Consider the following 25,108-nt stretch of genomic DNA (forward strand, 5'->3'; position numbering starts at 1 on the left):
CACACCAGGCAGACTGAGAAACTAACCAAAAGTGGCACTTTCTACCTGTTAGCTCACAGGTAACTTGGAGATAAGCTGTACCTGTCTGGTACAGAACTGGCTTTGCCAAGTGTGGTGCATTGATGCCTATTAAATAAACACTACTGATCAATACTTCAGAGTCCGTTTATTGGCTTAAGGTTGCAAGACCTAACACGTGTATGGTTTCCAGCCTCCAGGTTGACCGGGAGATTTCTAGATTTAATTAATCTCCAGCCCACAGAGATTTCCCTCTGGTGGAAATGGTACCTTTTGAAGTGGGACTCTGTGGCATTCTACTCTGCCGGGCACCCTTCTCTCTTTACACTGCTTCCTCTGTTTCACCCATAAATCTCCAGGAATTTCCAAACTCAGAGTTGGGTACTACACACTATGCTTTCTTTAATTGATTTTATGTCAATCTTACCCTCTTTTCTATTCACAGTTGGGAGTGGTTTTCACCCGCTGGGACAGTACTGATTGCATTTTGAATCGTTCTGGTTTCACAGTGACCTCTCCTTTCATTTCCTCCCCATCCCCACGCCTTTTCGGTGGACTGTCCTCTAAATACAAATGTAGCTGCTTCAAATGCATCCATGCACAGGGGAGTTTGTCCTGGAATACATGCTGTAACTCTTTAACATGTTAATGGACTCACCAGTGTGTATTTGGTTCACTGTGTACTTTGTGTGTCAAGTGCCATGAAGTCACAGCTCAGTTATGGTGACACAGTGGGGTTTTCAAGTCACGAGATGTTCAGAGGTAGATAGATAGTTTAATACGGCCAAAGGCCAGCAAAGACAAAACAAAACGACAGCACACATTCACAACAGCAAATTACAACAATTATTACAGCTAACCATTTACATGAATGTTTGGCTTTCAGCTCATCCCTGATTATGTAGGCCCTTGCGTTTTTTATACGCCAATGCACAGAACTTTGCTACCTGCTGGGAGATGGTTGCATCCTTGTCTTCCAACAGCATTTTCCTGATCTCTTGGTCAGGATCCTTTGCAATTATCAAGCTGTGTTGCACAAGCAGAGGTAAAATAAAGAGCTCTCTTTCTGCCTTATGCAGCATGCAGTGTAACAAGATATGTATCATAGAATCAACGTCCCCAGAGTTACAAACACATTTCCTCAAATGCCAAGGGGTTTTCCCAAATCTGCCTATAAGCATAGATGATGGAAATGCGTCAAACCGTGCTCTAGAAAAGGCCCATCGGTATTTGGCTATGGTAATATGTTGAATGTAGGGGGCCATTACTGTACCACTACCAGATTTCAATGGTCTATATAGAGCAGGAAATGAGGCATTATCATTTTGGTAGTCAATGTCGTCCAATCGTTGATATACCATCTTAAGAGCTAAGGGCAAGTCCCATTCAAGCATCAGCATAGGGTCTAGCCCAATCTGTTTAAGCTTCAGGATAATCTTCTCCGACCAGATTGGGTATGGTGATGTTGACAGAAATGCTGGTAATAGGCCCTGGGGGTGTAGGTGGACTTTAATCCAATATTTGATGGCTCTCTTCCAGACTATAGTTTCCACTTTAGCTATTCCTGCTTCATGTCTCAATACAGTGTTGGACGTGCATTTTGGTGTATTGAATAGAGATCTAAGGAATGTTGTTGTAACTTTTTCCAGAGGTGTAAGTTGGATATGTTGCCTAGTTGGGCTCCATATGTTAATTGTGGAATGGATTTTGCTGTAAACAATTTAACAGCAGCTGATGTTCAGAGGTGGTTTGCCATAGGCACCATCACATTAATTCATGCCATAGTATTTCCTATCCTTATGCATGAGTGTGAATGTTGGATGATTAAGAAAGCTGACAGGAAGAAAGTTGATTCCTGCAAAATGTGTTGGAGGGTTTTACAGATACTGCAGATTGCCTAAAAGTCAGACGTGTTCTAGATCAAACCAACCCTGAAATGTTTCTGGAAGCTAACTTGACTAAATTGAGGCTGTTGGTCACATTATGAGAAGACAAGAGCCACTGGAAAGGACAGTACGGCTAGGAAAAGTAGATGGTAGGAAAAGAGGAAGTACGATTGAAATACCATGAGCTGGCAAAAAGGCCAGTAAGTGGGATCTAGGTCAGTTCAAGTCTGAACTCTCCCTAGAGCCTAAAATGACTGAACTAAAGATATTCTATGCATTGCCAAAGGCTTTCACGGCCGGATTCAACTGGTTCTGGTGGGTTTTCCGGGCTGTGTGGCCGTGGTCTGGTAGATCTTGTTCCTAACGTTTCGCCTGCATCTGTGGCTGGCACCTTCAGAGGTGTATCACAGAGAAGTCTGTTTCACCCTGTGTCTTAATAAATATATTAAGAATAAAGATATTCTACTTTGGTCCCATTCAGTGGCGTACCTGCAATGGAGACATGGGGAGTCAAATATCCCTGGGCACCCCCTTGTGGGGGGGGGTGCAAGAAATGTAGATCCGTTTGTGGGGGTTTTGTATTTTTAGTGTTTTTTTCCGTTTTTGGCCTGCAGGGGACGCAGTTTTTAGGTTAGCAGCACTAGAATTTCAGGAATTTTTCGGGAGACTCTCCTGATGATATCACCCAGGTTTGGTGAGGTTTGTTCAGGGGGAACAAAGTTATGGACTCCCAAAGTGGGTGTCCCATCCCCCCTTGTTTTCAATGGGAGCTAATAGGAGATGGGGGCTACACTATTGAGGGTCCATAACATGGGACCCCCTGAACCAAACTTCACCAAACCTGGGTAGTATCATCAGGAGGGTCTCCTAAAGATACCCTGAAAGTTCAGTGCTGCTAGGTTAACAATTGCACCCCTGACAGCAGGCACCCCTCAAATTCCCCCAGATTCTCCTTTTAAATCCACCCCTTTTGGCATGGATTTAAATGTCCTCAGTTTAAACATTGAAAGTGATGCTGTTTCAGGGTGGGGGATAATCCACCCCAAAACAGCATCACTTTCAATGTTGTTTTAACTGGGGACCCCAGATTCTCCCTTTAAGGTGGATTTAAAAGGAGAATCTGGGCTCCTTAGTTTAAAGACCATTGAAAGTGATGCTGTTTGGGGGTGGCTTCCAGCATCACAGCAGCTGCTCACGGGGGCCCCCGCAAAACTCAGATTTTGCACCGGGCTCTGTTTTCCCTAGGTACGCCTCTGGTCCCATTATAAGAAGACAATAATTACTGGAAAGGACAATAAGATTAGGAAAAGTTGATGGCAGCAGGAAAAGAGGAAGACATAGCATGAGACGGCCTTGCTCAGGTCTTGCACACTGGCCTTCCTTCATTGAGTTCATTCATCTCATGGGGTCTTCCTCTTTGGAGAGGTCATTCATTCATAGGGTCGCCATGAGCTCGAAGCAACTGAAGGGCACTCAACCCTCCGCCAGGCACGCAAGCTGGCAGTGGTGCCCGCCAAGTTAGCAAGCAGGAGCCCCTAATTGGGGAATGCATCCCATAATTGATTCTGGCAGTCATGTTTTGGGTGCCCTGCGCCTGCTGGCCCGCTAGGTGTCTCTGCGCGCTGCCCAACCCGCGACCCGGCCGCGAACCCCGGCAAGGACACCGGGAGGAGGCTGCAGGGGACGGAAGCGCCTGGACTTCCTCCTCGCCCTCCCCGCTCATTGGCTTGCGGAGGTTATGAAACCCTTGAATGGGCGCTGCTGCGGGCCACCTGGGCTGCAAAAAGGGGCGCCTCGCCGACTAGCAGCGCTGCGCAATCCTAGGCGGGGACCGGCGGCGGCGGCATCATCATCATCATCATGAAGTCCGCGGTGGTGCTGCTGGCCGGGCTGTGCGCGTTCACCGCCTACTATGTCTACCTGCCCTTGCCCAGCACCGTGTCTGAGCCTTGGCGGCTCCTGCTGCTGGATGCATCTTTCCGGGTGGCTCAGCAAACGGTAAGGAAACGGCGGGGGGTGGCTGCTTGCCTGCCTGCCTGCCTGCCTGGGGACGCCGTTCCCTTTCCTTTTCCACCTTCCCTCTAACTGGGAGGGGAAGGCAGGTTTGTGCGACTCGCCTCTGGGTAGCAACCCCCACCATCCCCCTGCCCCCCCCCCCCTCCATCAGGTGGAGATGTCTCCTCCCGTCCTCCCGCCTGTTAAGATCATTCCGAGCTCTGCCCTCTCTGGGTTGCGTTGCAGTGCATCGGTTTTAAATGGGCACGAGCGCTTTGGAGTGAGTTTTGCAGCGATTGCCCGCGAGGCTGTTGTAGGAATGGCTGCGAGCTGCCCCGAGCCCAAAGGGGAAGGGGCGGGAGAGAAATGTGGAGAAATAAATAAATCCGTCCATTCCAGGTGGGCGGGTGCTGCGCTGCGGCAGTGGCTGGCGATTGCATGCACGGGGGGGGGGGGATCCAGCCCCCACCCCACCCCACCCCACCCCACACACACCCCGGCGCAACTGGGCGCCTTCTCGGAGCCAGGGCACGCCTCGCTCTCTTTGCAAAAGGGACCCGCTGGAATGCAAGCCGTCAGGCGCGGCTGTCCTGCACCTCTCTCTACGCCGCGCTTGCAGGCAGCGCCGGTGCGCTCTTCTTGCTGCTCCTGGCCCACCCTTGTGATGATGTTAAACACATTCTGAACCACAGGCAGTTGTAGAGCTCGGATTATGCGTGAGCCACTGATAATGGTGGGAAACTCATGATTTTTTTTTCCAACAAGAGAACGCCTGGATGCACAGGAGAGCAGGTTTTGCATTTTCAGATAATTATACAGTGGAACCCCGGTTTTCCTTGGTAATTCTTGATGATTGAAGGATTGGAGCACCTTCCTTATGAGGAGAGGCTGCAGCGTTTGGGACTCTAGTTTGGAGAGGAGACGTCTGAGGGGAGATATGATTGAAGTCTATAAAATTATGCATGGGGTAGAAAATGTCGACAGAGAAATTTCTCTCTCTTTCTCACAATACTAGAACCAGGGGGCATTCATTGAAAATGCTGGGGGGAAGAATTAGGACTAATAAAAGGAAACACTTCTTCATGCAACGCGTGGTTGGTGTTTGGAATATGCTGCCACAGGAAGTGGTGATGGCCACTAACCTGGATAGCTTTAAACAGGGCTTGGACAGATTTATGGAGGAGAGGTCGATCTATGGCTACCAATCTTGATCCTCCTTGATCTGAGATTGCAAATGCTTTAGCAGACCAGGTGCTCAGGAGCAGCAGCAGCAGAAGGCCATTGCTTTCACCTCCTGCACGTGAGCTCCCAAAGGCACCTGGTGGGCCACTGCGAGTAGCAGAGTGCTGGACTAGATGGACTCTGGTCTGATCCAGCAGGTTAGTTCTTATGTTCTTATGTAATCCGTCTGAAAAGAATCGATAAAAACCGAAACCGATGAAAACCGAGGCAAACTTTTCCATAGGAATCAATGTAAATCCAATTGATCCGTTCTAGGCACTCCAAAAAACATACCAAAAACACATTTTTTGGCGAATAAACATAGTGTTTAATGCTGAAAACAGTAACAGCTTCAGAGCCAGTGGACCAATGTTGCACCAGAAAGCTGTCCAAAGAGGTCTGTTTCTGACGCCTCTTTAAGATTTTTCTGAAATTGGGCAAGACATTGTCATTAAACAAGTTGAAGACACGGCCTGCAACAGCTTTGTCTGGGTGGTTTTTCTCCACAAACCCCTGCACCTCACTGCATATCGATGAAAACCGGGACAAATTTTTCACTGAAAAAATAGATGAAAACTGAAACCGATGAAAACCAAAGGCAATGAAAACTAAGGTTCCACTGTACTTGAAGCGTTTGTTGGGTAGTTTTTACAGATAACTTTTGTAGGACAAGGAAGGCTAAATCAGGCAAAACCCCTCTGACCTGTTATTTATAGCGTTTGGAGTTGTGGCCGTCTTTGCTGACTTTTAAGGTGTAGCCCAGTTTCCAGAGCTTGTGTTTTTAACTGCGTGCACCCTTGATAATAGATAGGTGATTCAGGGTGCTGTTTTTGCAAAAAGAACTTGTTTGACTGGAAGCAGTGGGCAGCTTACAAACTCCTTCCCTTCCTCTCTGCACAACAAACATCCTGTGATGTAGGTGGGGCTGAGAGAGTTCCTAAGAACTATGACTAGCCCAAGGTCACCCAGCAGGCTTCATGTGGAGGAGTGAGGAATCAAATCCAGTCCACCAGAAAAGAGGAGGAGTGGGGAATGAAACCCAGTTGTCCAGATTGGAGACCACCGCTCTTACCCACCACACCACGCTGGCTTTCTGTAGAGCCACTGCCAGTCTGAGTAGATAAGACTGACCACAATAAGCTGATCGTCTGACTGTAGAAGACTGATTCATAAGCTGAATTGACTTCTTGCCTTGTCTTACTGCTCTGGTCATTTATCCCAGGATCGAGATATGCAACAGTAAATGTTCTCTATTGGGTGATGCTTGGAGTTTCTGCTAACTTAAGACTCTCGGTGGATTCAGACTAGCAAGAAGATGGGATCAGGGTGCCCAGCAGTGTCTTGGCTATGTAGTTATGCATTTTCCACCCAAGATGTCATCCCTGGAATACCTGCTGATGAATCTTCCCAGTATAAGCGAGTCTGAAACAGAGAGGCTCATTCCGCACATGCAAAATAATGCACTTTCAAACTGCTTTCAGTGCTCTTTGAAGCTGTGCGAAATAGCAAAATCCACTTGCAAACAGTTGTGAAAGTGGTTTGAAAATGCATTATTTTGCATGTGCGGAAGGGGCCACAGTCTGCTTTTCTCCTCCAGCTTAACTCTAATCTCAGAACTACTACTACTACTTCTCCTTCTTCTTCTCCTTCTCTTCCTTCCTCCTCCTCCTCCTCCTCCTCCTTCTTCTTCTTCTTCTTCATCATTATTATTATTATTATTGGATTTGCTATACCGGCCAATTCCTGAAGGGCTCTGACAGATGAACTCTGAAACAATGAGCTGGTTTGTCTGTATTAAAAGGGATCAGCCTTTATCTTTTCTTTCTTTCTTTTTTGGTTCAAGGATAAATTGCTGAGGCCAAATTTTGGAACATTTTGTTCTTGGGTCCAGTGAATTATGACTCGGGGCGTTCACTGTTTGACAAGGGAGTGGGTAGACAGGCTGGAAATGAGTATGCGAATAAGCCAGCGTATTTTGGCTATCAGATTATCTTGGTGGCTGGAGTTGCACTAAACAAATGCTTTCATCCAGGAGTCACCAACCTTTTTTTCATTTATTTATTTATTTATTATGGGATTTATAAGCCGCCTCACCCCCGAAGGGCTTGATCATGTATGGTATCGTACTTCTGATTAATGAAAACTACCCTGAGCTACTTTTGCCTAGTCTCTAGTAGATTAGCAAGTTTCACTGTGTCCTAGAAACTGTGAAGAACACCAGGAATGAAACTATCAGCTAAACATCCCAAAGAGAAATCCTATGAAATAAAAGTGTTTTAAGCCTAGAACAGATCTCTCAGTGTTTTCCCCAAGACTTCTAGGGACTTCTGCAGCATCCAGCAAGTGACTGGGAGCTCAGAGGCTAACTATGCACACACCTGACTTGTTGCTAAATGTATACCTTAATTTCCTCTTTCTTTCCTTTCTGTCCCACTTGTGTAAAGGATTCTGGTTAGTCAACCAACTCCTGTTCCTTGTGACATACAAATGCTGGTATATAGATTTACTATATACTTCTGCTTTGCAAGGCAAGATTTGGTTAAAGGAAAAGCAGCAGCACTCTCCTTGCTGTGTAGCCTGGTGGGGTGGGGGTGGGGAAGGAGCCAAGGCAAAGAGCTTTAGTTTGTACTTGCAAATTAGTTTGTGCTTGCAGATTTTAGTTTGTTTGTGCTTGCAATTAGTTTGTTCTTGCAAATTAGTTTGTTCTTGCAGATTTTAGTTTGTACTTGCAGTTGGTTTGTACTTGCAAATTAGTTTGTGCTTGCAGATTTTAGTTTGTTTGTACTTGCAATTAGTTTGTACTTGCAGATTTTCAAGTACAGAAAATTACTTGTGTGAAGCGAGTGCATAGATCAACCCATCCTAGGCAGGTAGAGTTGTCAGCATTGTATTTTGGGATGGTAGACATTGGCTTGGCTCCAGCGCAGTAAATATGCCTGCAGGAATACTGCACTGGATCCAAGTCTGTGGTTTTGTTTCCATTGAAAATTTCTGGGCATTTTGCTTTTTATTTGAAACAGGTGCTGCTGTGTCTTTTGGGTGAAAGTTCTTTTATGCTTTTGTGACTATAATTTAGGAGTTTGGGCAGCAACTTACCAAGTAGCTCCCCATTCTGTGTTGCAAATCTGGCTAATAATTGATACTGCTCTGAAGCTAAATTCCCAACTCCTCTGCCACGCACAGTACTAGGTGGGTTTATGTTCAATGTATTGTTGAAAGCTTTCACAGCTGGAATCACTAGGATTTTGTGGGTTTTCCGGGTTGTGTGAAACATGTGAAACACAGTGAAACATGTTCCAGTAGTATTTTCTCCTGCGGTTTCACCTGCATTTGTGGCTGGCATCTTCAGAGGATCTGGTGACAATGAAGTAAGTGGAGTATATATACCTGTGAAATACCCAGGGTGGGAGAAAGAAACATTTGCCATTGTTAAAAGTGTTAAAAATGCAGTTTGCAAGTGTAACTTGCATGTATAGAATTGCCCCATTTTAACATTTGTATGTGACACTGAAGTTGCAGTCCTTTTAAATGAGGCTGTTGAATTTCCACCTGTTTCTCTGTGTGCTGTTACTCCTTCCACATCGCAACTTTCCTCATCACGATTTTGATATATTGGCAGAAGAGATTAAATGGGGATTTTGGGGGAGTTTGGTGGAAGCCGCAGATTAAACATGAAGGCCAACAGATGACACAGAAAAAGGTTAGAAACTCAGAAAGGCATAAAATATATGTGTAACATCAACATGTTTATCTTCTAATAAAGTAATGTGCAACATCAACATGTTTTATATTCCAATACTATAAATATACACAGTTACTTTTTTTTTAAGGAAAAAGAAAAGAAAAATTTCTGACTTGTTCTCTAGTACTAAGGGAGGGCCAACATTTTGTACAAGGATTTCCAGATCACGGGAAATGTTGTGCTCCTAACCCCAGCGGTGTTCACAACTTTCTGTGTTTCACAGCTTGCGATGTGATGTTCACAGCTTGAGATATTTGCAGCTTGCTATGTTTTTCCCCTCGATATATTCATCCTTAGGGGGTTAGTTACAGACAGAAGCCACCAGTTCTGCCTAAATATTCTAAACTTACAAAATTGCACAAAATGCTCTTCATGTTTATTCCCCAAGCCAAGACATTTTCTTTCACGTACCTTAGTCTGTCATATCAGAACTTTCAAAATATTAATTTGTGGATTTGTCGAAACAATTTAATAAAAGTAGAAAAACCATTTTGTTGCTGTAGAGAATATTATAAATCCATGGTGGCGAACCTTTGGCACTCCAGATGTTATGGACTACAATTCCCATCAGCCCCTGCCACCATGGCCAATTGGCAGGGGCTGATGGGAATTGTAGTCCATAACATCTGGAGTGCCAAAGGTTCACCACCACTGTTATAAATCCTACATGTTGTTACTGAAGGGCAACAGGTATATTTGGTGAATATAATCCTGTCAAGCAAAGTTGCGGGTGGAAATGTGGGTTGTGCGGCACATCAAATTAGAATAGTTATCTGTCAAAAGACCAGCCGTTTTACCTCAGAAGTTCATTAAACATATAAGCAGAACTTTACTTAAACTGAGAGAGATATTTACATTATATACACAGTATCACATAATAGTCACATGCACAGCTCGTGGTTTGTTTACCAGTTTGGTTGTGTTACATCTTTTAAAGATCCTAGTCAGAGCACATTTCTATATCATTTGGTTTTACAACTTGGTATACCAGAGGGCACAGAGCACATCTTTCCTCTTAGTTTGTCAGTCAGGCAGTCTCAGAGTGTATGTGTGGGAACAGAACACTACCAACAGATTTTAACTGTCACCTTTGGAATGTTCGTGCAGCTTCCCAGAATTCCCTGCTGCACTTGCTGCTGCTGCATGCAATGCAAGGCTGGAAATTCCAACAGTTGTATCTCAAATTCCTTGCAAACGTGTCACATTTTTATTCTACCCTTCCAGCAGTCACTTTTCATTAAACATGATTCTCCCTCCCTCTATATTATTCTATTAACCGCCCTATAAGGTAGCCCTGACCTGCATAGTTGATCTTTTCAGATCTCAGAAGCTAACTTGGCAGTTAGCCTGACAAGTGTTTGGAAGGGAGACTTCCCAGAGGGAGGAATAATAGGTTGTGATGCGAGGAGGGCAGGCAGCGACAGCAAACCATGTCTGAACGTCTCTTGCTTTGAAAACCCCACTGGGGTTGGCAGATGTGACTTGATGGCAAAATATAAGATAGGTTAGGCAAAGAGTGTGTGACTGGCTGAAATTCATTTGCTCTACTTCATGACTGAATCACAGAATCGTGAAGTTGGAAGAGACCCCAAGGGCCATCAAGTCCTACCCCCTGCAATGCAGGAACACACAATCATTGGAGTTGGGGATTTGAGCCCGGTGTCCCCCAAGCCGGATCCTGTATACAGCTCTTCAAGTACATAGCAAGCTTTTTGTATTCATGTATTTCTAGCTGTTGCGTGAACTTTGCATATGCAGGACCCATTGTGGAGCCAGTAAGGCCTTGTGGTTAAAGTGCCTGTCTTTGATGTGAGAGTCTCATATTGAAATCCTCCCTCTCCCATGAAAGCTTTCTGGGTGACCTTGAGCCAGACATTCTCTCTCCATCCAGCTGACCTCCCAGGGTTTTGTGAGGATAAGCTGGAAGAGGAGAGAATGTCGCAAACTCCACTGAGTCTCCATTCCAAGGAAAATCTTAGTTATGGGATTTTGAGGACCTACACTTCACAGTGGATTTGGCCCACTGAAGTTTCCCCACCTGCTGCCCTTGAAGCTCTTCCTGTCAATGGGTCACCTATTCAACATAATGGTGACATCTTTCTGAGTCAACACAGGCTCTGTCAGCTGGTGAACCACAGCAGCTGTCTTGCAACTAGCAGATCTTGCAAAAACCATCCTGTTTTTCTAGAGACATTCTTTATTCCAGGCACAATTGGAAGAAGTGTGGTGAATATCAACTGCTGTGAGTTTGGTTAAAACCCCGAGGGTGTTGTATTTTTCAGGAGGGCTAATCTGTTGGAAGCCTTTCTTGACAACGCCTTTTTGGTGTTCTTTTGAGCTTTTTCACCTGCAACAAATATGTATTAAGACTTTGCAAGTCAAGGGCAGGCATCCAAAAATGTTGGGTGGCCATGATGATGTGCCAAAAGGCATGTGTGCCAGTAAACCCCGTCTCTCTTTGACTGGGAGAGGCAGATTTCTTTGAGCGATCCTTGCAGAGTCTCTAAAAGATTTGATTTATTAGTAACATGATGGTTAAGGTTAGTGTCAGACTAGGTGGGACAGAGGTAGGAACCTGCGGCTCTCAGATGTTCAGGAACTACAATTCCCATCAGCCCCTGCCAGCATGGCCAATGGTGGCCCATGCTGATAGGAACCTGATGGGAATGGTCCTGGTTTATCTGAAGAGCCGCAGGTTCCTACAAATTCTGAACTAAGAATATGAGAGATTCTGGTTCAAAGACGTGATCACAGCCAATGAAGATCATGCACAGTATATTCTGGACAGATTAAAGGAGATAGTACTCGGTGTGTGCTATCAGGTCACAGCTGTAGGGTTTTCAAGGCAAGAGACATTTGGAGGTGGTTTGCCATTGGCTACCTCTACTGGGCTGTGAGAGTTCTGGAAGAACTATGACTGGCCCAAGCTCAGCCAGCAGGCTTCATGTGGAGGCGCGGGGAATTGAACTTGGTTCACCATGTTAGATTCCACCACTCTTAACCACCACATTACACTGGCTGTCAATACCTCAGTCAACAAATAATTTCACTGTAGAATTTGCTGCTGTGGTTTATAAAGAATGCCATGAGCACAGAATGATTTTAAAGGGGGTTAGATAGATTTATAGAGAAAAGGACTATCAGTGGCTGTAGTGACTCTATGCAGAAGCAGCAAACCTCTGAATGCCAGCAATATCCAGGAAGCAATATCAGGGGAGGCCTTGGAATGCCAGGAAGCAATATCAGGGGAGGCCTTGACGTGTATGCCTTATTTGTTGATTCTCCAGGGCAAGTTTGGTTGGCCACTGTGGCTTTTTCGAAATGTGGCAGATTTCTGTGAGTCATGTGATTGTATGTACTTGCTAGAATCAAGAAAGGGAGCGTGAGTGAGGTTGGTGTTGAGTTCAGAGAAATTATGCTTGGGAACCAGAGAAATTATGATCAATGCTTGAAGGCCGCTACGTTACCGGGATCGACTGGGAATGATATGTTGTTTTGCCAGTAAACAGCCAAAGAGTCATGAAAAGTGTATTTTTAAAAATTCATGATCATCCATAAAGACCATCTGTATCAATGGGCCCAAGACACAGAAAGCAGGGTCTGCATGCAAGCAGCTCTGTTTTATGTTGTCACATTTACATGAGACCTACCCGTGTTGCTCCCGGGGCAGTGCAACTTGGACTCTCAACCACCACCCTCCACTCTGGCTCTAAATAGTCAATAGAATTATTCACCATGAAAAGTAGTTGGTTCAATGCCAATTCCACAAGGTTTACAGTCACACCATCCATCCATAAAATTGTATCGGTTGAGTCAGATTTGATGTATGCCAAGAAGTGCTGAATCAAAGTATGAAGCTGAATCAAATTACAGGAGTCCGGGAAAGTCCTGTTTTCAAGTTAATCTTCATCAGTATATCAGTTGCAATGCAAACATAATGATGAACAGACAATATTCTACATCAGCCATTCTCAACCAGGGTACCGTGGTACCCTGGGGTGCCGTGAGCATGTCGAGGGTACCCATTGGCTTTTAGCCTGCCCCTCTCATTTTTTGTGGTGTCTCCTCACCCGAGCGGGCCAAAAGCAAGGGGACATGGGGCTGGCCCATGGGGCAGGGCCTGCCACAAGGTCAGCAGCCCACAGTGCTTCCCTTCACCCTGGGAGGAAGGTGGGGGTGTGTGGCAAAGCAGAGGCAGGCCATGAGAGGGGAAGGTGAGTGGTGGCATGCAGGGTAAACCAGCAGATATCCCGAAGAGTGAGGATTAAGGGTACCCTGACCTCAGAGTTAAGAAGAGCTTCCCCTACTTTAGGCACTGATTGAAATACTAAAGCCGAAGCCACAGCAAGAGGTGGTCAAAGCAGCCTACCAGCACCTATGGATTAGAGCCAGTTCCTAAAATTTTACCAAAGTTCAAGAGATCCCGGGTTGGCTATTAATTAACCAACTCCACACTAGGGACAGGATGAGGTGCATCTGTCCCTAGAATTTCCAACAAATCGTCATTCATTGGGGGGATGCAAAATCGCCCCTCGCGATCCCTGCCCCATGGCACTTTAATATTATTATTATGCCTGTTCTGCAATAGCTCCAATGTCTAGTAATTCTATTTTGTTGTTGTTGTTCTAACAGTACCAAGGTTAAGGAGAGAAGTATTATGAGGTAAAGATTTTTCATTTTTCCCCTTGACATTTATATTGAAAGAGAGGAGTTTAAACTTTTTAAATTCAGGATTTTGGGTCTCTCCCTCTATGTTAGTTTTTTTCTTTCCAAATTGGAGTAGATAAAAGCCGTTCCTTAGGACTCTGAAGTGATGCAAAGAGCCCGGAGATGGGAAGGAGGGAGGCAATATAGGATGTTTTTTTTAGTTGGAGTTTTGAGGAGAGATAGACAATTAAATCTCTTTTGTATTATGCTTCACCATTGTAACCCATGCGTTTTGGACATCTTCTCACCTCTGTCATTAAAAAAAATCGAATAAATACCATTCTATAAAAGAAATAATCCACTACCTGGGTGTATTGCCCCAAAAATACTTTACCAATAGATGCTTCTTTGAGATCTAGGGGCTGAGTGAGGGCTGGCACCTGGAAGCCAGCGTGCACCCTCGTCACTTGCCACAGCCCTGCCAAGGAGTCCACCCACTAGGAATGCCCTCCGCCATGCCCCATGCATTTTAGCCAAGCCCCAGCTGGTTCCATGCCATGCCTTTGAATCCGTCCACCATGGACCTGTTTCCAAAATTTTTGATCCCACCACTGGCCAGCCAATCCTTAATGTGGCCTGTTCCCACTCCACCCTATGGCAGCCAAAGGCTTTTTCAAAACAAAATTGGGGAAGATTCTTTTGCTTGTTTACTTTTAGATCCTTCTGGTCAGTATGGCATGAGTATAGCTTCAGAGGCACTTAATCTGGGAAGGCAATGTTTTAACAAGTTCCAATCATTTACAGACGAACTATTTCATGTATTCCACCACGTGTGCAACATTATTGCCTTAATTGATAATAAACCTCATAAATTCAACTGTACCAGGGGTAGGGAACCTGCGGCTCTCAGATGTTCAGGAACTACAATTCCCCATATTAGCCTCTCCAGCTGCATGGCCAATTGGCCATGCCCAATTGACAGCCCAGCTGATAAGTATGATTCCCTAATCTATTTCCCTATACCAACTCTAATAGGATTCTGCTCCAGCCAGAAACCATCTTTTAAACTCCATGATTGAGTGGACTTAATACACAGCTGGATTTTTCTTGTTTTCTCTAACTATATTAAAGTATAATGCGATGTTTCGATATTTAATATACGGTTGATGGCTGCATTAGGTTAAGATTGGCTTAGGCAATAGGTAACATTGTTAGTTACGAATTAAAGGAATAGTCCTGGGTTGGAAGAGGAGAGGGTTATTGGCTAGAGATTAATTCCCATTGATTAAAAACAAAGGGGCAAAAAATCTCCAGGCAGGCTTGTAGAATAAATGCAATTGGGATTGAGTTGTCTTGACCTTTAAAGGGTTGCTCCTTTAAGAAAAAGTGTTTTGTTTTTGTGTCAGCTTAGTCACTTGTGCCTGTGACCCATTACAAAATCTCTGCTAAAGGTTCTGCCCCCTGCCCTGTTCTCCAGCCTCTTCCCTTATTGTTCCTTCCTGCTCTCCTTCCCGCTCTCCTCAAACTTCAGACATTCTCATGAGAGTTCAAATGCTGCATCCCTCTGTATTTCTCAGTTTGGGACATTCTGCCTCTTCCGATTGGTGGATATCAGGGGCCCGACTTGGGTGCCAAACCTATCAGTTGGCCTTTTCGTATTCTTTTTAACTCTGACCTCTGCCATAGAAATGAGGCAAACGTTGCACCGATCATCAGACAGATTGCAGAAAAACAGAAGTTGAGGAGACGGGCAAGACAGAAATGCTTCAGAATACATTAGCACAGCCCTAGAGTGATGCCTCTTTCTTTCGGACCGAGCAAAACGTCGCAGGGAATTATCCCTCCTCCACATGAAGCCTGCTGGGTGACCTTGGACCAGTCGCAGTTCTCTCAGAACTCTCTCAGTCTACACAGAGGCAGGCAGTGGCAAACTACCTCTGATTGCCTCTTGCCTTGAAAACCCTAGGGGGTTACCATAGGTCAGATGTGACGGGGTTTTACACACATGCCTCAAAAAGCACTGCAGACCCTTTCAAAATCTCAAGAATGCCTCGGAATAAGCTTAAGCAGGTTTACTCTGAGTAAGCCCCATCTTATTCGGTGGAGCTTACTCCCAAGACAGTAGCTTGAGGATTGCAGGTCTTTGTCAAGTTAGAAACAAAAGCCGTGTTTTGCCTTTTTAATTAAGATAGAGTGCACAAACTTGCTGCATGATTTGCTGTGTTATTTTGGTTGTTCATAAAGGTATCCCATCCCTTTTGTTCTGCTATTTCACTATGGACATTGTGACTGTCTCTCTCAGCCCCACCTACCTCACAAGGTGTCTACTGTGGAGGGAAGGAAGGGAAAGGAGCTTGTAAGCCACCTTGAGTCTCCTTACAGAAGAGAAAGGTGGGGTATAAATCCAAACTCCTCCTCCTCTTCCTTCTTCTTCCTAGGAGCAGCAGTGGCGTAGGAGGTTAAGAGCTCGTATATCTAATCTGGAGGAACCGGGTTTGATTCTCCGCTCTGCCGCTCGAGCTGTGGAGGCTTATCTGGGGAATTCAGATTAGCCTGTACACTCCCACACACACCAGCTGGGTGACCTTGGGCTAGTCACAGCTTCTCGGAGCTCTCTCAGCCCCACCTACCTCACAGGGTGTTTGTTGTGAGGGGGGAAGGGCAAGGAGATTGTCAGCCCCTTTGAGTCTCCTACAGGAGAGAAAGGGGGATATAAATCCAAACTCCTCTTCCTCTTCTTCTTCTTCTGTTTTCTCTGAACAGTAGTGGCGTAGGAGGTTAAGAGCTGGGGTATCTAATCTGGAGAAACCGGGTTTGATTCCCAGCTCAGCTGCTGGAGATGTGGAGGTTTATCTGGGGAATTCAGACTAGCCTGTGCACTCCCACACACGCCAGCTGGGTGACCTTGGGCTAGTCACAGCTTTTCGGAGCTCTCTCAGCCCCACCTACCTCACAGGGTGTTTGTTGTGAGGGGGGAAGGGCAAGGAGATTGTCAGCCCCTTTGAGTCTCCTACAGGAGAGGGGGATATAAATCCAAACTCCTCTTCTTCTTCTTCTGTTTTCTCTGAACAGTAGTGGCGTAGGAGGTTAAGAGCTGGGGTATCTAATCTGGAGAAACCGGGTTTGATTCCCAGCTCAGCTGCGGGAGATGTGGAGGTTTATCTGGGGAATTCAGACCCCAACCTGTGCACTCCCACACCGCCTTCAGCTTCTGGGTGACCTTGGAGCTAGTAGTCACAGCTTTTAGAATCTCTCAGCCCACCTACCTCACAGGGTGTTTGTTTGTGAGGGAACTAGGAAGTTAATCAGCCCCAGGAGTCTCCTACAGGAGAGGGGATATAAATCAAACTCCCTCTTCTTCTTCTTCTTCTTCTTCTTCTTCTTCTTCTTCTTCTTCTTCTTCTTCTTCTTCTTCTTCTTCTTCTTCTTCTTCTTCTTCTTCTTCTTCTTCTTCTTCTTCTTCTTTATTCAGTGCAAAGAAGAAGAAAAAGAGGAGAACACAGTGTGGTCACAGTCATGATGGTTGTCTTGTTAAAACTACAGACTAAATTGGATTAGATGGCGCTGGGTGCAAATGAGAAGCTGAGCTTAAAGCTTTGCAGCATTATTACCTGCTAATTGCTGTTGATGGAGGATTAGTGCTGAACAGTGGCATCTGGAAAAGCAGAGAGAGATCCTCTTAACACCTTTTATTAGGATCCACCGAATGATCTGTTCCGTGTTAAGTTGTCAGGTTTTTCAGGTTTTCTTCAGGGTTGGAGGTGAGAAAACACGCTGTTTTTCATGCAAATTAGTGGCAAACTGTAGCTTGGCTACATGTCTGAGGCCAGCCGCATGGATAGGTATTTCAGCTGCACCTTATCTATCTGTAATAACATCAGCAAGAAGCCGATGGGCTTTTTCTAGGGCTCGCTTCGATGCCGTCCCGTCAGCTAATCTGATGGGACGATTCCAAAATATTCCAAGGCACAGGAGAACCTGTGTGTGCGGCTCAGGGGAAGTAGACTCAATGTCACATATCTTATTGCATTGCAAGTTACATGAAGGTGAAAGGAAGCTGTTGATCCAACCATTGTTAACACGTCATGTATATCCATTCATAGATAACTCAGATACAAATTCTGTAAGAATATTATTAGAAGATAGTGTTTCTGCCATTTCACAGAAGGTAGCTAAATTTTGTATACTGGTGCACAACAAGCGTAGTTCCTTATTAAAACGAAGAGCTGCACTGTGTGATGAGGACTGTAATAATGTCTGAAGCTAATGTTATTTATTAATAGATTTTATAATGGATTTTAAGTTAGTTTTAAGTTAGTTTTAATGAACTAAGCTGCACCCTTGTAATTGATATGTTTTGTTGATTGTTGTTGAACGTGCAGCTATTCTGTGAGCCGCCTCGAGCCCTTCGGGGGTGAGGCGGCTTATAAATCACATGATAAATAAATAAATAAATAAATTTTAATTTATATTATATTTTTGTATAAGTGGAGTGCTATGTATTCACATGTACTCTGATTTTAAACTATTGGCTGGCCAAAAGGCCGTAATAATAAATATCTATCTATCTGAGTCCAGCCGCATCGTCAACCACAGTAAATGTGGGACACGAGATTATATGGTACTGCCCTCTTCACCCACTCCTACGTCCAGCCAAGGTTGTTTCTTTAACAGCCACTCTAAGCAGAATTGCAAGCTGCACTGGTTATGCAAAAAAATTCTTGTTTATAGAACAAAGTGTTGCCTAAGGTCTGCAGGGGAAAAGTCATGCCAGAGAAGGGAAGGAACATGCCGTCCCATTGCCCGCTTCCAGTCTCTCAAGAGACCCTGCATTATGTTTGCGCCAGCTGCTGTAGAATTGTCTCAAGGAGAAATGCTGTGTGTCTTTTCTAAAAGAGCCCGATGAAGTATCTGATAGCGGAGTCAGAAGTGATTTTATTCCATTTCTGGTCTTGTTTTAAATAAAGATGGAACAATGTCTTATTTCTGTATTAGATAGGTAGGAACAAAACTGTATTAGATAGAAAGTAGGATTTATAGTTATCTTTTGTATTTGCGTCTGCATGGAACCTCCTTGGCTCAAGGCAGGAATCCACCCCTGCTCCACCTGGGCATGTCCCTTTCATTTGTAAAACCCTGGATGGATGCTGACAAAGGGGACCCCCAGAAGAAGCGCCTCAATCTGCCTAATCCCCAGCAGGCAGATAAGGGTGCCATCATCGTTAAGTTTCGTTTCCTGACCCTAAGCACCCAAAGGACTCTTGTGTTCTTCCCACCAGTGCCTACATCATCGCCTCGCCCTGCCTTCGGCGTGAAATTCAAGAAGGGACTGCCCACTGGACTCTAATTGGTTCCTATGTACCTGTAGATGTATGATTGGTTGCCATGTATTCTGTGAATGAATGGATGTAGGCTGTCCTATATTCTCCCGGACTCCCGGTGGGAGAAAGTGTATTTAAGATGTTGTAAGGCTACTAGGCAGCGCAGTTGCTGTGGTGCGGAGGTGCCGACACGTAGGTCGGCATCTCAATAAAACCTTCTTTTATTTCATTATACTCGCTGTGTCGGGTCCCGTTTCTGTTCCCCTGTGCTGCCGAGAGCTGTTTGGTCTGGAGCAATTAAAAGTTACCAGGCAGCGCGGTAACATATCTGGTCCCATTTCTTGGATCCAGCTGCATGCTCCAATCTTCAAATCAGGGGGAACCCATTTATATCACCCTGAGCTTCTCTGATGAAGGGCTGTTACAACTGGGATCAGCAAAGATGTAATATTTGGGAAAGTGTTTAACGATGTTGCAATTATGTTGTTGCATGCATTTCCCTAGGGTGCTGTTCAGTTTAAGCGGCGAGTCTTGAGACCCAAACAGAGGCACCTGGGATGACAGATTTTCTTCCCTCCATAAAAGATGCATTGCTCGTGTCTGTAGCCTTCGCCCTGATTTGGGCTGTGTGAGGCAGGGATTTAACACATGAAACGCTCCCTGCCTCCCATTTTGTTATCTGTAAGAATGGTGGGGAAGGATAAAATAAATCAAAACATTCCTAGCAATGAGATTCAACTTGGCTTTTAGATTTCCACCCCCCCCCCCCAGCATCAAATGGGCCCCCACCCCTGTTCCCAAGCTCCATGTGAAGTCCAGGGGTGGGGCAAGTCCCACTAGTTTATTTATTTTATTTATTTATTTATTCATAATTAATTTTATATACCGCCCCTCCCCCGAAGGGCTCTGGGCGGTGAACAACACAATAAAACAACAAAACAACATTAAAACAACATTAAAACCCCATTAAAACAACAAATTAACAAAATTACATTGGCGTCCAGCATAAAACTTCATAAACCCACCCTGGAAGAAAACAAGATAAGAGAGCAGAGGGCCCCCATAAGTATTAAGACCCAGAGTGTAAAAGGGGAAGGAAAGGGGGGAAAGGAGCGCTCATCAGCGGCCGGCCCCCCCAAGGCCCGGTGGAACAATTCGGTCTTACAGGCTCTGCGGAACTCTCCAAGATCCCACAGGGCCCGGATAGATGGTGGTAAGGTGTTCCACCAGGCTGGGGCCAGAGCTGTAAAGGCCCTGGCCTGGGTAGAGGCCAGCCGCATCATCGAGGGGCCAGGGACCACTAGCAAATTGGCCTCTGATGAACGTAGAGGCCATGCAGGGACATATGGGGTAAGACGGTCCCGAAGGTACGAATAGTTGGCACTCAACTGCTCCCCTGCCCCGAACTCCATGGGGCAGGCCTGCAGTGGGCCCCCTGCGTGACCGTGGAAAGTGGCATGTGACCTGGGGCTCAAGCACCACCCCCACGCCCCACTTGCTACACTACTGTGCGGTTCTGTTATTTGGATGATTAGAGAAACCTCTTGCATTACTGATCCTAATAATGGAGCTAATGTGTTCATGGATTGTTTCCTGCCCCTTTTAAAATCCTTTCCCTCTTATTTCCCCCCCAGTGCAACCTGGCTCATTACCTGGGACTTGGTCATCACTTGAGGATTCTGAACTTTATCATCGGTACATTTGACAAGGTGAATCCCCAGCACGAGGACCGGGTGAAGATGACAGACACTCAGTTTGACGGCGTAGAGGTCAGAGTGTATGAACCTCCTGCAAAGGCAGAGAAGAACCTGAGGCGCAGCGTGGTCTACATCCACGGAGGAGGCTGGGCCTTGTCCAGTACGAGTAGGTGTTTGCTGAAGGGGCCGTCGGTTCTCTTTCTAAAGAACTTAATTTTTGCTCCTGTTTTGTGGTCTGAGGGGGGATATGATTGAAGTCTATAAAATTATGCAGGGGGTAGAAAATGTTGACAGAGAGAAATTTTCTCTCTCACACAATACTAGAACCAGGGGGCATTCATTGAAAATGCTCGGGGGAAGAATTAGGTTTAATAAAAGGAAACACTTCTTCACGCAACGTGTGATTGGTGTTTGGAATATGCTGCCACAGGAGGTGGTGATGGCCACTAACCTGGACAGTCGATCAATCTATGGCTACCAATCATGATCCTCCTTGATCTGAGATTGCAAATGCCTTAACAGACCAGGTGATCGGGAGCAACAGCCGCAGAAGGCCATTGCTTTCACATCCTGCATGTGAGCTCCCAAAGACACCTGGTGGGCCATTGCGAGTAGCAGAGTGCTGGACTAGATGGACTCTGGTCTGATCAGCAGGCTAGTTCTTATGTTCTTATGTGGTCTCCATCTCTGTCATGTCCTGACCTGAATGGCCCAGGCTAGCATAATCTCAACAGATCACAGAAACTTAAGTTGGGCTACATATCAGGTTGCCATCTTCATGCTGGGAAATTCCTGGAGGTTTGGGACAGGAACCCTCCCAAGCAGCCATTTCTTTCCAGGGAACTGATCTCTGAAGTCTGGGGATCAGTTGTAATTCCTAGAGAGGTCCATGCCCCACCTGGAGGTTGGCAGCTCTAACAACGTAGAAGTTCTCCTGATGGAGGAACAGGATGGGGTGTGTGTCTCCCTGCAGGTCTACTCCAAATCAGGCCCGCATGGTCTGCTAAGCTACATTTCAGTAGTGAACTCCCGGTACAAGGACTGCAAGCCCAGGGGCAGACCCAGTGGTGGGATCCAAAAATTTTAGTAACAGGTTCCCATGGTGGTGGGATTCAAGCAGGGGCGTAGTGCCAATGGGGCTGGGCAGGGCACAATGGGGGCATGGCCGGGCATTCCAGGGGTGGGGCATTCCTGGGCGGGGCTGTGGCAAGGACGCAGCCGCTGCACCTTGATCCTTAGCAGGCGTGAAAGCGAATGCCGCGCGCGGGTGCAGGCTGCACCCGCGGGGCCTTTAGATTGCACCTCCTGCTAGACTGCTTCAAGTTCTGCGTGCTACTGCTGAGGAGCGGAGGAGGGGCGTAACTAAGGCAAAAATCACGTGGCAAAATCACCAATTAGTAACCCCCCTCTCAGCACACACAAATAATTAGTAACCTACTCTCGGGAACCTGTGAGAACCTGCTGGATCCCACCTCTGGGCAGACCCATAACCAGTGCAGCAGATAGAAAGGGGCTGAGAAAGAGACAGGTCACGTTTCTTTGTTTAAAATGTGCTTAGCTTGCCTTTCTTCAAAAGTCATCAAGTGAGCTTTGTGGCTGAATGGCACTTTGGATCCGATTTCCCCAATTTTAGACTGACACTCTTTAACTACTTCTCTATGCTGTTTTTTTAAAAATGTTACCACAGGAAAAAAGGGAACATTCTTCATTTGACCTTTCACCTAGCACCAAATTTGGGGGTTATATCTTTTTTTTAGAGAGAAATACAACAGCATAAAATTAATCAGCAGTGGCTTGTGAAGAATCAGGTATGTCTCAGCCTCTACCACGGTGGTTCTCAACCTTCCTTATGCCGCGACCCTTTAATACAGTTCCTCATGTTGTGGTGTCCCCCAACCCTAACATGTATCCATTTTACAGATGGAGAACACTGATGCAAAGAGTCTTAGGGACCCCTGTGAAAGGGCCGTTCGACCCCCAAAGGGGTCCTGACCCACAGGTTGAGAACCACTGCTCTACCACTAGAAAGAGGCTGTACCATGACCAGCAGATGGCAGGAAGTGGCAAAGAAACTGTGTATGTGCATGGTTACTGATTGGCTAGTGCAGGGGTAGGGAACCTGCAGCTCGAGAGCCGCATGCGGTTCTTCTGCCCTTGCACTGCGGCTCCACGAGCCGAGCCGCCAGCTTCATCCTTGCAGGCAGCAGGGCAGGCACACCAATTGCCAGCTGGGCAGCGCCGCGGGCTTCCCCTCTCACCCGCCTTGTTCGAGCGGGGCGGGCGCTTTCCCGGCGGCCGGCAAGGCCGAGCTGCTGGCCCCATCCTTGCCCGCCCTGGTGCATCCATGCGCTTCTCAGAATGAGTGGAGTAAAAGGTAAAAATATATACAGTGTTATCTTTATTTTAAATGTCAAAAATTATTTGTGGCTCCAAGTGTTTTCTTTTCCTGTGGAAAACGGGTCCAAGTGGCACTTTGAGTGTTAAAGGTTCCCTACCCCTGGGCTAGTGGGACCTGGCATGAGCTAGTGATGGTGGTATCACTTGTATGTGCTGGTGTCACCCCCGTCAGCGGCACACAGTGATAGGGGCTGGGAAACCACTCAGGGCTGCCAGCCTCCAGGTGGGGTATGATGGTATCCCATAATTTCAACTGATCTCCTGATTTCAGGGATCAGCTCCTTTGGAGAAAATGGCCCCTTTGGAAAGTAGATTCTGTGGCATTATGCCCACTGAGGTTGCCTCTTTTGCAAACTCTGTCCTCCCTTGGCCGTACCCCCAAAGCTCCAGGAATTTTCCAACCCAGAGCTGGCAACCTTAATCCCACCCCACAAACTACTGCTGGTATTTGAGCCCAGCGGCACCTTTAAGACCAACACGTTCTTGGTGTGAGCTTTTGTGCGCGTGCATGTATCTTCATGTGAGAGCTGACCTCAAGCAAATTGATTTCGAAGAGCTGTAGTGTCAAGTTTGTAAGCATTTTAAATAATAAAGACACTGTCCGTTCTTGCACACAAATTAGACCTTTTGGGGGTGGGTGAATTTAATTATTTAATAATAATAACGATAATAATAATAATGATGATGATGATGATGTATTGTCGAAGGCTTTCACGGATGGAATCACTGGGGTGCTGTGTGGTTTCCGGGCTGTATGGCCGTGTTCTAGCGGCATTCTCTCCTGACGTTTCGCCTGCATCTGTGGCTGGCATCTTCAGAGGATCTTCCAGCCACAGATGCAGGCGAAACATCAGGAGAGAATGCTGCTAGAACACGGCCATACAGCTCAGAAACCACACAGCGCCACCACCTCCTCCTCATCATCATCCTCGGTAACAACAGGAAAGTCAGGAAAAGAACACCGACTGTCAGCGAGATCCTTAGGGTCACAGCAGTTAGGGAAAGTGCAACCTCAGATGAGCTGGGATGAGCTGTTCACAAGATGTATTTTACCCTGGAGGTGAAGACGTGTGTATGGTTGAGGGCAGCTGAGTCCACAGGTGAAGAAGCCTCAAACCAGTGATATTTCCAGAGACCTAAAACCTAGGAATACTGAACAGTCGCTCCTTTAGCTGTTCTATAAAATTGCGATACTGTTAGAAGGACTCGTTTTCACTTTTTAATGTTTGCTCGAGGGTCTCCAGGCCTTTCACGATGCTAATATGATGCTAATATGACTATAAGCCGGCTCATTTCTCACTATATTCTGGCCTTCTTATTCCATTTCTCACTATATTCTGGCCTTCTTATTCCAGGAGGAAGCTTCTATAACAATCTTTGCTCGATTATGGCTGAGTCTTTGGATGCTGTGGTTGTCTCCATTGAGTAAGTACATTGCGAGGAGTAAGAATGAGGAAATTAACGGTTTCGTTGGTTCTGATTTTCTATCCATCGCTGAGCAGCTTTGTGGTTAAAAGATATCTGATAACTGTTCTTCTAAATGTGAATGACTTCAAATAGTGGCATAGTTACTTATGTGTTCATGTTTACATTTTATTTTAAGGAAAGAGAATTGCCTGTATGATAGTGGTTAAGAGTGTTGGCTTCGTATCTGGGAAATAGGGTTCGAATCTGCACTCATGTTATGGAAGCTTGCTGGGTGACCTTGGGCCAGTTATGTTCTGTCAACCTAACCTACCTCACAGAGTTCTTGTGAGGATAAAATGGAGGAGAGGGGAATGGATGTAAACCTCCTTGGGTCCCCACTGGGGAAAAAGGCACAGTACAGATGAAGTAATTAGTACAGATGAAGTAAATAAATCACATGTAGGATCTGTGGCTAAGCTGCTGAAGAAAAATCTGCATTATTTTAGCCCACAGATCTCTGCATAGCCGGTTCTGAAATTACTGCGTTTGCTAAGGCTTTGAGTCAATGCAATAAAAGTAGGTGAGTTACTGAGAATGGCAGTTCTCAACTTTGTATGAATGAGAGTGTACATGCAATTGCAGAGTATTTGCTTTGCGCACCTGAGATTCCAGATCTAGTCTTCAGCTAATGGGTCCGTGGTAGCAGCAGCATGGGAATGGGGTGGTGTTGGGGACAGGACTCCTTCCCAGGACCTGTGGAGTGGCTGCCATTCAGAA

At 45.9% G+C, this 25,108-nt stretch overlaps 1 protein-coding gene across 1 annotated transcript in view; it reads left to right on the forward strand.

Annotated features, from left to right (window-relative positions):
- Positions 1 to 3,548: 3,548 nt before the first annotated feature.
- Positions 3,549 to 25,108, forward strand: part of NCEH1 (neutral cholesterol ester hydrolase 1) — a 29,428-nt gene continuing 7,868 nt past the window's right edge. The window contains exons 1-3 of the mRNA XM_048504830.1: positions 3,549 to 3,902; positions 20,465 to 20,693; positions 24,280 to 24,349. Coding sequence (XP_048360787.1) covers positions 3,765 to 3,902; positions 20,465 to 20,693; positions 24,280 to 24,349 — 437 coding nt within the window. The 5' untranslated portion in view covers positions 3,549 to 3,764. The remainder of the gene's footprint in view (positions 3,903 to 20,464; positions 20,694 to 24,279; positions 24,350 to 25,108) is intronic.

This window comes from Sphaerodactylus townsendi, linkage group LG08 (genome assembly GCF_021028975.2).
Source record: "Sphaerodactylus townsendi isolate TG3544 linkage group LG08, MPM_Stown_v2.3, whole genome shotgun sequence".
Classification (NCBI taxonomy): Eukaryota; Metazoa; Chordata; class Lepidosauria; order Squamata; family Sphaerodactylidae; genus Sphaerodactylus; species Sphaerodactylus townsendi.